The sequence below is a fragment of the Euprymna scolopes genome, chromosome 2 (genome assembly GCF_053919585.1).
Source record: "Euprymna scolopes isolate OS-2025 chromosome 2, ASM5391958v1, whole genome shotgun sequence".
Taxonomy (NCBI): Eukaryota; Metazoa; Mollusca; class Cephalopoda; order Sepiida; family Sepiolidae; genus Euprymna; species Euprymna scolopes.
In genome coordinates, this window is record NC_136483.1 from 173129660 (window position 1) to 173143308 (window position 13649).

At 34.1% G+C, this 13649-nt stretch overlaps 2 protein-coding genes across 31 annotated transcripts in view; one reads left to right on the plus strand and one right to left on the minus strand.

Annotated features, from left to right (window-relative positions):
• The window catches only part of LOC145298823 (uncharacterized), a 433166-nt gene that overhangs the window by 234962 nt on the left and 184555 nt on the right, over positions 1–13649 (plus strand). The window lies entirely within an intron of this gene.
• LOC145299122 (uncharacterized) overlaps positions 1–13649 on the minus strand; it is a 29672-nt gene that overhangs the window by 5002 nt on the left and 11021 nt on the right. For both annotated transcript variants that reach the window (XM_080144376.1, XM_080144375.1), the window contains 2 exons: positions 5336–5670; positions 1530–1676 (listed from right to left, as the gene is read on the minus strand). In XM_080144376.1, coding sequence (XP_080000502.1) covers positions 1530–1676; positions 5336–5670 — 482 coding nt within the window. The remainder of the gene's footprint in view (positions 1–1529; positions 1677–5335; positions 5671–13649) is intronic.

The window sequence follows — 13649 nt, forward strand, 5'->3', positions numbered from 1 at the left end:
TAAACTTTGATATATGATAGTTAACGTCACAGCCTCCTATGGCAGATTGTTACACACATCAGAAATATAGACAAAAATGCTGCGTTTGTTCCATTCATACAAAAGTGATAATGGTGCAACTTATGCCAAGGACAAATCCAAACGAATCTAACACTGTTGGGAAAGTTTGAAACTCTTAATTTTCCCATAATTATGGGTAAAATAACAACTAAACAAAACAATTTCTCTTATATAATTAATCATATACGGCATAATCACATTGACATACTGGTTCTCACTAGGTTACTGAAGTTAAACAATGTTGAGCCTGGTTAGTACTAGATGGGTGACCAATTTGGGAATACCAGGCACTATGTAGGACGATGTCGACACCTCCCTGCAGGAGTTACAAAAACCTAATATTGTCATCTTCCCTAATGGGGATATACATGCCACTGGGAGCTGCTTGTGAATTTCATACTCCCATGAAACTTACTCCTTTGGAGGAAGCTGGTTCAACTCGCCTTCAGTTAGTGCCGTAGTTTCATGTCATGTATATTAATCGTTGTAATCAGCTATATACATACATATAACATGCGTGCATATATGTATGTATGTATGTTTATATATATATACTAGCATTTCAGCCTGGTGTTGCCCGGGTGTTTGGATGTGTATGTTGAGCAAAAAAAAAAAACAAAAAAAAAAGTGGTAGTCGGAAGGCAGGCTCGAACCCGTACTGCAAAGGAGGAAAAGAACGGGGTAAAACCTAACGTTTATGCTGTTACGACCACCGCCAAACCGGAAGCGACATTTTTTAAAATTAAGGCTAGACAATCTAAAGGAGAGGATAACTTTAAAAAATATCGGCGAAAAAAGTGACCCCCCCCCCTGTAGAAAAGTGCCTAGTTGAAGGGAAGATATTAATGTTTTTAGCCAATTTTTCGATATTTTTCGTATGAAAGGTCGAACTTTAAAACGATACTGATCTAGGTAAAATCCGTCGCCTCTATTGAAAGTTTAAGGCAGACATGCAAACAGACATACATACATACATTTATATATTGGTAACTAAAAATTTTTGACCCAAACTGATGAAAAAACTTGCCCTATCTCTGAATACCCTTTATGTAAAATTTCAAATATTTAGACCAGAAATTGTCTGAGTAATTTGGAAGAGACCGCAGAGGTCAATTTTTTTTAACTTTGACCCCTATTATGCCCCCTTCAAATTTATTATTTTGGGCTCAAATCAAGTTCTTAAGTTAGATCCATGTCCAAGAAACCTATATCTAAAATTTCAAGTGTGTAGACCCAAAATTGTCGGTGGAGTTTTGTAGAGTTCTCAAATGTCAAATCGTTGAACTTTGACCCCTTTATCGTCAAATTTCTGGCCAAAAACCAATCACATCGATTTTCCCAAATCTCAGTACCCTGTATAGCAAATTTCGAGTTTGTAGACTAAAAATTGACAGAGTTATTGACAGACACACACACACACACACACACACACAGACATGTTCACTTTATATATAAAAGGTTAATCTTACCTGTAGATGGCAGAATCTGTAAGTGTTATCTTCTTAATATGCAACCAATTATTGCCATCAATGAAAATTCTTCCTTTACTCTTCTTTCTTAAAGTCATGAAATTAAGTGCTTCAGTGCCATTTTGCCATCTTATCATTCTTTCTGTGCTGCAAATGAAACAAAATCAATTATTCTAATTAAATTCCTTTCCATCAATCTTGCAGCTGATAAAATCACCAAAACTGGATTATTTAATGAAATAACCTCTATGACCTTTTAAATAGATTTTGTAATTTTATTTAGTGGTTTGACTTTAATAATTTCCTGGATCAATAATTGGCCGTTTTCATAAACCCTTGACCATGACAGGTCTCATGAAATGTGTACTCGTTCGTAGGAGTGTCATCACTTGATTGTTTCTGCTATTGAAATATATCAGATTGTTGCAGCTTTATTGCCATGCCGAGTTCCAATATGCCAAATTGATTTCTGTCATATATCTGGCAATGTGTGTTAGTTGTATCAATAATGGATAGAGGGAGGGAGTGTAAGCTGTTAGTTATGGGTTATATGCAGCAGAGATTTGTGTTATCAGCTGATTGATCAAAGTAGGTCTATTCAACTTCTTATCTAGTTCAAGTAAAGGCCAAAGTGAAGTCTTGCAGCTAATGGCCTTTTCGTTCCATAGTTATTAGCTGCTCAGCCATCTGAATTTCATCCTCAGTCATAAGTTGCTACCCATAAGCCCTGCCGATAAGATAATTTTATGATTTAAGGTCGTTTATTTTAAAATAATTTTGGAATGATAAGGGTTAAAAATGGGTCTCCTTTACATTTATGAACAACAAACGAAGATTACCCAAATCAACTCACCATGCACCATCTATTTTCTTTTATCTAAACATTAAAAATGTTTGTTGTTTAAAAATTTATTTTATTATAATTTGAAAATATGTTTACTAAATAGTATTCTGAAGAATCAAAAATATTGAGTGACGAAAACAATTTTTTAAGAAAAAGATGTTGTACAAGTATGTAAAAAAAAAAAAAAAATGATTATATTCATAGCTTGTGTTCGACTATTTTATATAAAAATATTTCAGAATTACTCTTGCTATAATTATCTATCTATCAGAATGGATGTCAAATTCTGCAGATATTTGCACATCAGATTTCCTTCCTGACCGTAAGCCAATGAGGTGATGGGGAGCAGTACTTTTATCAAGATTCAATCTTGATTGCTTTCCAAAGTTAAAAAGTCCTTCAGCTGCCCTCTTGTGTTTCTTAAAAATTATCTTTCCATAAAAAACAGTAGCAGTATATCTCATATGAAGATATGCATTGCATATAGGAATGATACGATGGATGGGTAATGTGAAACTTAAACATAAGCTTAAAACTGATGACCTCAGAGGAAGATAAAGTTTGGAGAGTATAGGAGGTGTGTGTGGAATGGCCATGTTGAAAGAATGGATGAGCATTCTTTGTTTAATAGATATAGAATCGTTTAGGTGACATTTATTCAAAGAGGAAGGAAAACAAGGGCAAAGAAGACATTGGAGGAATCGACAAAGATGGACTTGAGAGAAAGAGGGATACATAAAGACCTGGTCAGAGATAAGTTTGTTAGTCAATTACTAAAAGCTGTCGAATGCATGCCAGCTTGTAATGCGTGCCATTAGACTTAATATGATGATGATGATTGAAATATGGCGTAAATACTATTCTCAGCCTTCTCAGTTGTCATTGTACATTTCATTTGCTAATAATTAAAAAAACAAAATCCCTTTTAAATCAATAACTACTTTGTGTTATTTTAAATTTTAGTTCGTAAATGGAAAGAGGAGAAGGGAAAGGAGTTATATTTAAAAACAAACAATGTGTGTGGAAATGCAAGGCTTTAAAAACGACACTTCTGCCTCTTTCATTTACAAACCAAAAAATCGTTATTTAATTTTTAATGATGGCTTATTTCTCACCCTCAAGTAATAAAGTAAATAAAAGATATGTTCAGTTCGAAAGTTCAGTGAACATTTTTTTGCATATTTTTTTATTTTTTATTTATTTTTTATTTATTTATTTTTTTTTTACTCATGTTCACCCCTTACAAAGCATATCGCCGCTTGGACGTAAGGGGCTACTATTTGGGGCCATGTCTAGAAAAGATTAACAAGATATTTGTTTATGTTACATTTAAACTTCTGCATATCAGTACAGCCAGGGAAGCAGGTAGCACGAAGGGAATTCCAAAGTCTAGCTGTTCGAGGGGAAAAACTATTAGAATAGAAAGTTTTTTCGCATTTAGGGACATCAACAGTGAAGGGGTGAGATCTTATCGCTAAGTGGGTTTGTAGGGGATGTGTACGTCGAGAGGGTACAAGTGAAACAAGTTCATCAGAATACATTCCATTAAAATATTTGTAAAACAGACACAGTGATGCAACATTGCGGTGATGGGACAGGGACTGGAGCTTAGTTGATAAAGTGAGACTGATTAGATTGACAACTCTTTTTTGTTATCCAAGAGAGAGAGACTAGTGGTAGATGCACCAGCCCAGATGTGGCAACAATACTCCATGCATGGGTGAATGGTGGCCTTGTAAAGGTACAGGATACTCTCATGTGTGAGTAGTCTTCTAGCTCGATAGATTTGCAGCAGCCTTTGCAATGTCCTCTATGTATTTGTTCGTTCATATTGCCCACAAATGTTAGGCCGAGGAGTTTGAAGGTAGAATTCTCAGGTAGGGTGCTATTTGTCATGGATATAGAGAGTTGGAGAGGCGTCTTATAATTGCTAAAGGAGAGCAGCTTAGTTTTACTAGCATTAAATGTTACCATCCATTTGCAGCCCCATTCCACTATAGTCTGGAGGTCATATTCTAATGATTCTGCCATTATCTTAGATATATGTACATCTGTTCTTCCTCCATGCATATTATAGATTTACTTTTAAAACGTTTTTTCTTCTATATTTTTATTTTTATTTTATATGTTAGAAATGCAGTAGTTTCCAAAATACAATTAAAAAAAAAAGAATACAATCATTTTTAAAAAAAATAAACAAAACAATTATAGATCAAATGTTCAAGAACAAAGTTGAGTGGAACGGACCTTCCAAGAGACATGGTCACTTATAGATATGTGCGTTCAAATTGGTGAAGAACTGAAGGGGAGTGTAATTTATAAAATCTGATAACTCTCATCCTCTTAGACTGAGTTCTTTGGCGAGTAATATAATAGTTTATCTTAATAAAGTGGATGAATCTCAAATATCATTAACAATGATATTCATTGAGAGTGCTGAAGTCATAATTTTATTTATTACTCCACAAATATACACACACACACACACACACACACACACACACACACACACACACACACACACACACACACACACTTTTATTTTCATTTAAACAAACATTATTAAAAATAATAGCGAGCTTCTGCATAATTATCTTTATTTCGATTTTCCTTATCTTTTTGTGATAATCAAAAATGTTAATATATGTCCAATAAATATCACAAACGTTTTCAATCCATCTTTGAATCATCTTCGGTGAAAGTCAAATGTACCTTGGACTGAGAAAAACTGGCAAGTGAAGGAATTAGTAGCAACAGATGGTTAATGTTTGTAGATGGCAGGTGCCGGAGTATTTTTGGGGCCACTAGTCAACAAAATTCTGGGTTGAGTAATTCAGGTCACAAAAAAAGAAGGAAGTTATGACAGGCATTTTAAAAATATTGTTACTTTTTTTTTTAAATATGATGTTGTTGATTCTAGTATTTATTCAAACCTTTGAAATGACAAAATAGAAATACTCACGTTGGACACTTCAGCAAAACCCGCTTCCCTTCCATCTCATAAATGACTTTCCTCTTTATTGTTGCTGCTAATTCAGGTTTATTGTGAATGGAATAATATCCGGGTTGTATGGCGTAGATAATATTTCCTTGTTTGTCTTTGATTGTCATTTCATCAGGTGTAGTAGGACATGGTGGGGCACAAGGCGAAACAAGGATTTCACTCTGGCGTTTTGCAATGGGCAGGAGTTGGGCAATACTCTTTGGGATAACTGAGGAACGACATGGCACCCCTCCATCAAACAGATAGAATGCTAAGATGTCTACTGGCTTCACAGGCTTATCTTTGAAGATTTTCTGTAGAGAGAAAAATTTCTCTATATATGTGCATATCTATATATATATTGTAGAAAAAAACCCAACAATTATTTAATATACCTCATGTTCAGTTCAATATTCACTTTGCTTACTGGATTCTTATACTGGATGGCAACATCCTCACATGTGTAAAACCCTGCTGCGAGACATTGAACTGTGGTCCTGCTAATCAAATGACTTCACCTTAGGTTAAGGAGAGTAACAACATACCACGATTGGTCGTTCACCATAGTTTGTAAGAGCTGTAAAATTTTTGTGTGCAGTGTGGGAGCTCAAGTGGTGGAATTACCATCTTTCTTACAAGTAACTTGGATTTGGAATCCTGACTCTAAATCTACTGCGGAGTCCAGAGGAAGGCAAAACTCAGGTTTAGGATTTCATGTCTTTAGTTGTCACAATATGTGTGAGTTGAGGTGCTGTCTGATTGTGAAAAAAAAACAAAACAAAACAAAAAAACACTTACATATCTCACATCCAATTTCATATATACACACATATATATATAATATATATATATATATATATATATGAGGAGCGTGCAATAAGTAATGCCCCTGACCCACTTCCAGTTGTCTGATTTTGCTAAAATTTTGCATTTGCAATGATTTATATCTCTACGGTTTATGTGGCAAATTACAGCTCTGAACTAATTGTGGTTTCTGTTTTACAGGTGTTTGAACTGAGTCAGGTGTGAAATGGAACCTGTTGAATGTCGAGCTGTGATCCGGTTTTTGTATTTGAAAGGACGCACACCACAGGAGATTTTTGATGAAATGAAAGAAACTTATGGTGATAATGCCCCATCATATGACCTTGTAAAACGCTGGCATTGTGAATTCAAACATGGCCGGAAGTCTGTGGAAAGAGCTCCCAGACCCCCTTCTGCCATTGATAAGGCATCTGTCCGTCAAGTTGAAGCTGCCATTTTGGAAGATCGGCGCATTACTATTCGCCAAATAGCCCAAGATGTCAAGATTAGTACAGGGTCTGTGGAAACTATCATTCATGACCATTTGCATATGCATAAGGTGTCTGCCAGATGGATTCCCAGGTTGCTCACACCATTCCAGAAGCGGGAACATGTTGAATGCTCGAGGATGAATTTGGAGATGTGCCAAGAAGATGAGTCAAAGTTTTTCAAAAGACTGATTACACAGCATGAAACCTGGGTCCATCACTATGATCCAGAGACTAAATCCCAGTCAATGCAGTTGAAGCACTCGGACTCACCACCTCCAAAGAAGGCAAGGGTTCAGCCCTCCGCTGGCAAGGTCATGCTCATAGTCTTCTGGGACTAGGACGGAGTAGTGATGACAGATTTCCTGGCAAAGGGTACCACAATTACAGGAGCCTATTATGCTTCACTTTTGAGGAAATTAAGAGAAGCTATCAAAATCCAGAGGCGGGGCAAGATCAGCAAAGTTACCCTCCTCCTGCAGGACAATGCTCCGGTCCACATATCAGAAGCACGGGCGTGTGATTATGAAATCCTACCCCATCCTCCCTACTCTCTTGACCTTGCACCCTCTGACGTTCACCTATTCCCAGCCATGAAGTTGTTTTTGAAAGGAAAGCGTTTCCCAGATGATGCAGCCTTGATTTCTGAAGTCACGTCATGGTTGGAGGACCAACCCTGCGTGTTAAAAAAAAAACGGTCTCCAGAGCTGCATCAAATGATGGGAGAAATGCATAACTCTGGGTGGTTCCTATGTAAAGAAAGACTAATAACTGTGCCAAGTTTTGTTGCTCTACTGCTATGGGAAGTGGTTCAGGGACATTACTTATTGCACACCCCTCGTATATATATATATTTATCAGTGTATAAGGCGATCGTCAGATAAGACGAGGGACAAAATTGGAGCAAATTTTAACAAATTTATCATATATCGGTTGCATAAAACGACTGCTAAATCATGAAACCATGTTTGTTTAGCCTAGGCTAGAGATTGCAATACCCAGCATCTTATGAAATATTGGTTTTTAAAGATGATTTTTTAACTTTACGGGTCATCTTATACAGTGTATATATATATATATAACGAAAATAACCAAATACTTAGGTCTTATGCACGACATGAAAAGAAACTAGAATCTTAGGAAGATTTCTATCATTCCAGTAATTATAGGATCAACCAAATTCTTGAAAAAGAAAAAAAATCTACCCTGCAAATATATCCAGTGAACCAAGTGTAGAAGAGATACAAACAATTGTACTAAAGGGATGGTTGGAATATATGAGATAGTTGTGTGAATGTTTGGCATCTGGTAGGATACTCCATCTCTGGCTAAAACAAAATCATAATCATAAAAATGTGAAGTATACATTTCAGACTGTTCCTTCTAACATACAGTGTTGTTTTGCAATCAATTTTATAGATCTTAGAGGATTACTACCAATGGTGTGCTGTACTTGTCGAATAAATTCAGGTGTTTTAATGCTATCATTGTGTCTAGAATGTCTCTTATATTTGGAAACTGTAATACGTATCCATCTTATCTCTCTCTCTCTCTCTCTTTCTCTCTCTCTCTCTCTCTCTCTATATATATATATATATATATATATATATATATATATATACACACACATCCAGTAGAATTTTGGGATATGGCATTAAAAATTAGTAACAAAATACAGTACAGTATATAATACACATGTATATAATTAAATAACATTATAAATAATACAGTAACCAGAGGCTGGAAAAACATTGTATTCCACACCGTAACCTGAAAAAAACATATCCTAGGGCCACTGTATCCCGGTGTTCTACTCTGTGTGTGTGTGTGTATGTATATATATATATATATATATATATATATATATATATAGTAATTTATGAAAATATATATGGCATATATATTTTTATAAATTACTACCTAGCTCTACCTATGTATTGAGCACTGTTGAAGTAAATACTGAAAATATACTCATAAAATTATATCTTGGTATATTTATATGATTAAATGAAATAGTCATATATATTTTGTTGTAAATGAGACAATTCATTGGTACCGTCGGTCTCAAGCCTGATAATTAGGACCGTTTAAGATATCCTTATCAAGCTTTCTTCAGCCAATATTCGTTTCCAGAGACGAATATTAGCTGAAGAGAGCTTGATAAGGATATCTTAAATAAAAATGGTCCTCATTATTGGGCTTGAAACCGATGGTACCAATGACTTGTCTCATCTAACAACTTTCTGTACACAAAATATAAATACACTCTTATATTTTGGATTTTTCTTTTAATTGAGCACTCTTCTGGATTTCTTTTTCCAAAAAAACTAATCATATATATATATATATATATATATATATATATATATATATATATATATATACACATTGGTGGCTTTGCTTAAGATTTGATACTGTTTTTCTCTTGGTTTTTATTCTTTTTCCTTGACAGATTTTTTTATTTTAATTTTCTAACCTGGTTGAGTTAGGTGAGTTTTGAAACCTCAACCACAGAGGCTGCAGTCAAAAGCGTTACTGATAAGCCAGGAAGACTCACCATTATTATAAGGATGTTTTACTGCACTTTAGTGATTTTGATTTTTTATTGTTATATTTTTTAGTGATGAAACTATTTTATGGTGAAGCATTTCCAAAATGCTAGAGGTGTTTGTGTGTATATAGTTGTGTTCATTTCCTTACATTATTGTATTTCTGTTTGAAGGTAAATTATTAGATTTCAGATAATTTTCTTTTCATTTTCTCTTTCATGTACCATTAGTTGCGTGCAAAGACTTTCCTGTTATCTGCTGTTTGTGCAGATTGATTCCTGATTCTGTAATCTCAATTCAGAGTGTAAGAGTGAGATGAAGGGAAAATAATTGAATAGTTTGAATGTGGAACATGATTTCCAAGTTTGTAAAGTTACAACCATGAAAGGTTTCACTTTTTACGCACTCTATCACATCACACCTCAAGTTAATTTTTACGAAATATGATCTTTTTTCATTTTCTAAGAAAATTAAATGTCCACTTTGAACTATCGATTTTAATATACTTGTAATCTGATGTTTCAGTTTAAAGAATATGAGTTCTTATTTAAAAAAATAAAACTACAGAAAAATCTTTGATATACCTACCTACACAGAACAGAAATGTCATATTCCAAAAATCACATAAATTGATCAATTTGTTTTATTTTTATAAAGAAAAATCAGAAGCAATTCTGGGGAATTTGATGGCATTATAACATAAATTTAGTAACTATAAATTATTTAGTTATTTCCCTTTGTTTCTTGATATTTTTTTTCATAATGGCGGGTGAGACAGCTACTTCTCAGATATTCATAAAATTTGATTTTCTTCATTAAAAATAAAACTATTTGATCAGTTTACATGATTTTTGGAATATGATATCTTCATTCCATGATGGGTACATTAATCATGGATATTTTTCTGTATTTTTATTTTTTAAATTATGTTGAATTCTAAATAAGAACCTAATTTTGCTTTCAAACCCTTCAAATTCTTTACTCATTTTTGTGTCGTGTGTACTAGAATAAATATCTTTCCAAACAGATGCTCTAGTTTTTTATCCCCAAATTATACAAATCTCCATTATAGGATGATATTCTTGTTTCTGAATTTTGCAAGAGCCCGTGGCATAGTGGATAAAGTACTTGATAAAATTCAGTTATAAGTTAAACTTTTCTGGAGGTTGAAGGTTCAACTCTCAGTGCAAATGACACTCAAAATATAATTTCAAATTACTTAGGACTTCTACCCAGTCATGGCTGACAAATTGAGATCATGCTACCCCTGTGGAGTAAATAAAAGGTTTCTATTTATTTATTTGTGGACTGTTATCCTCATTTTCATAGTTGTTGTTGTTTCACCACGTTTTGGCCAACTAATCCTCTGGCCTTCTTCAGGTGATTAGCTGCGGATGGGATAGGAATGCAGAATCTCGTAACTGTATTTCCAGTAATTACTGCCTTCCATAGTTGTTGTCGTCTCATCACATTTTGGTTGTGGCGCAGTGGATAGAGGCATTGAATCTCTACAGTTCGAGGTGAGCATTGTCTGAAGATAGTGGTTTTAATCCTACTCAAAGCAGGCCTGAGGTTTTGTTGGTAGAATCGTGGTGAGACAGCAATAACTATGGAAGGCAGTAATTACTGGGGATACAGTTATGAGACTCAGCATTCCTATTCCGTTGTGGTTAATCACCTGAAGAAGGCGAGAGGATAAGTTGACCGAAACGTGAAACAACTATGAAGATGAGGATAACAGTCCACAAATATATAAATACACAAATTACTCATCTCAAAGGATTCCATTAAAAAAAATAAAAGGTTACTGTTTTGAATTCTATGCAGATTTCCAAGTTCAACAAGATACACCTGAAGAAGGTCATAACTTTCGTTGATCGTAATCTTATGTGAATAACACTAAAGATGAGAACAGTAGTGTGTATAATTCAAATAAGACAGTAATTTCATATTTTAAGATATAGTCTTGGATTAGTTTGCTTTCATGACTTATTCTGTCAATTTCACTCAAAGCTGCCTTAATATTTGATGACAGTCTCGAGACACACTTATAATAAGCTGCAGGACTTCATCACTGTCTCCCAACTTTGTTCTCCAAAGACATGATGGTTAATTAGTTAATTTTTAAAGAATCAAATGAAAACATACCTTGTTTATTTTAAATAGGATTCACAATGGAAGTCATACTGATGCGAACACAAAAAAATCAATTAAGATGTTAAGATGTTTTTAGTTTTTCACACAGACAAGAGAGACCGTCTGTCTTTTGTTTATATTCTGAGATGAAGTGAGATAAAAACACACAAACACTCGCTTATATATAGATCAAAAGGAAAGTAACTCTAAGTTAAAAAAAGGAACCTGTCATCACAAACCCACACACGAACAATGGGAAGCAACTCTTTACATGGTCCAAGGGACACAAGTCCAGCAGATCACTAATTTTAATAAAACACTGGTGATCCGAGCTCCTCCTTCAAGTTACAACCAGAGGAAGTCTGGAATCTCCTTATTTGTTCTTCTGGAATGGATTCCAAAGAGAACTCTCTAATCCTCAAATATGGATGTTCAAAATTGTTTATAACTATTTGGCCAAAAAAAAAGAATGGAAATATACTGTTCAAAATTTTTTATGAAAATCGCTCCAGACAAGGCATGAAGCCACTTGATGTAAGGAGCTAAAACAAAATGGTTCTTGTCCATAATTCCCTCTACATTCAAACGAAAATAAAGACAATTGTGCATGATGCACACACTTGTGACAAAACGAAAATATCATACTCCAAAAATCACACAAATTGATTGAGCAGTTTTACCTTTAAATAAGAAAATCAAATTTTACGAGTAACCAAAGAACAGCTATCTTGTTTGTCATTTTGAAAACAGTCTAAAACAAAAAGAAAGTGGGGAGTAAATGACTCGACAATAATTTTAACTTGCGAGGTTTATGTTGTAATGATTATGAATTTCCATTAATCACTTATTGTTGCTCACTCAATATATAACTTCAGGTCATGTAAAATGATTTTCTTTGTCAAACACTTGATCAACCCATGTAATTCTTGGAACAAGATACTTTCGCTTCGTCACAGGTAGGTAAAAAAAAAACTAACAATGAAAGTAAAAAAAAAAATATATATATAAGATTAGCATTGAAAATTGTAAACAAATACTGTCCACACCCTGCATATTGTATATATAAAAAGTACTTTGCCTGTGTGTGTGTATATATATGTTTGAATTCGTTCCCTATGGACTCCAAAATAGCTGGACTGATTTTTTTTTAATTGCGCACATGAACTTTATGTGTCTGGGAATGTTCTTGTTTTCTATCAGAATGCCTCTGATAAGTATCTAAAATCAGTAATCAGAAAAATCCGATTCAAGAAGAATCAGTCTGATTTTAAGCAAAGTTACCATTCTTATACAGCCTAACATCACAAGTGCATTTGAAAGGTTTTATCACTGCACAAGCAGAATGGTCTAGCATAAAAAATCAATAGTAGGTTCTTTGCATGTTCAAAATGAACTTTTCTGTTTAGAATACTATTGATCTATGATACTTGACTTTTGCATTTCAAACTTTAATTCAAGCCATTATATAAAAATAATTTTTTTAAATCAGCAGTAGGTTCTCTACAGTGTAATGTAAATAAAGTCACTGTGGGAGGCTTCCTCTTGCTGCACTGTGGTAGGTGATTGACTAGAGCAAGCAGTCAATTGATTCAATTGAAGAATGGTTGATTTCACCGATGTTGATGACCAAGTATTGGAAATGTGAAACATTTGTTAATTCTCATATAATCCTGGGCAACGTCAGGTCTCCTTATTAATTTTATATGAAAAAAAAAAAAGGGTTAAAATTTCTAGTGATGAAAACCCAATTTAGTATTGCATCTGATAAAAAGATTAAAAAATGAAAACATGAAGGTTTTTAAAGACTTTGGACGGAACTTGGGATTCATTCTTTTGGAGTTGTATGTCTAGTTGGATCATTGTTAATCACACTTAAATAACACAGGTACTTATTATAATATTATTATAATAATATCATCTTGTGCTTTTGCTAGAAATTTGTGTTAAAGAAGAGTGACAAGCTTCAGTTTTACTCAGGTAAATATTTTAAGAGCTCATTTTACTGATTCCCGTCGATTTGCTTCGAATCAGCTACTATTTAAAAAGATTCCCCCCCATAATTATGTTTCTGTTCTCCATCTACACTATTTTTATAGACATCAAATTTGACTGTATTATTTGGATTCTTCGGACTACTCTTCTCATCTTGAGTGTTATTTTCACAACATTTCAGTCGCAAGGACCCGTAGCATAGTGAATAAAGTACTTGGTTAAATTCAGTTGTAAGTTACACTCTTTTAGAGGTTGACGGTTCAATCCTCAGTGTGGGCGATACTCAAAGTAGAATTGCAAATTACTTAGGACTTCTACTCGGTC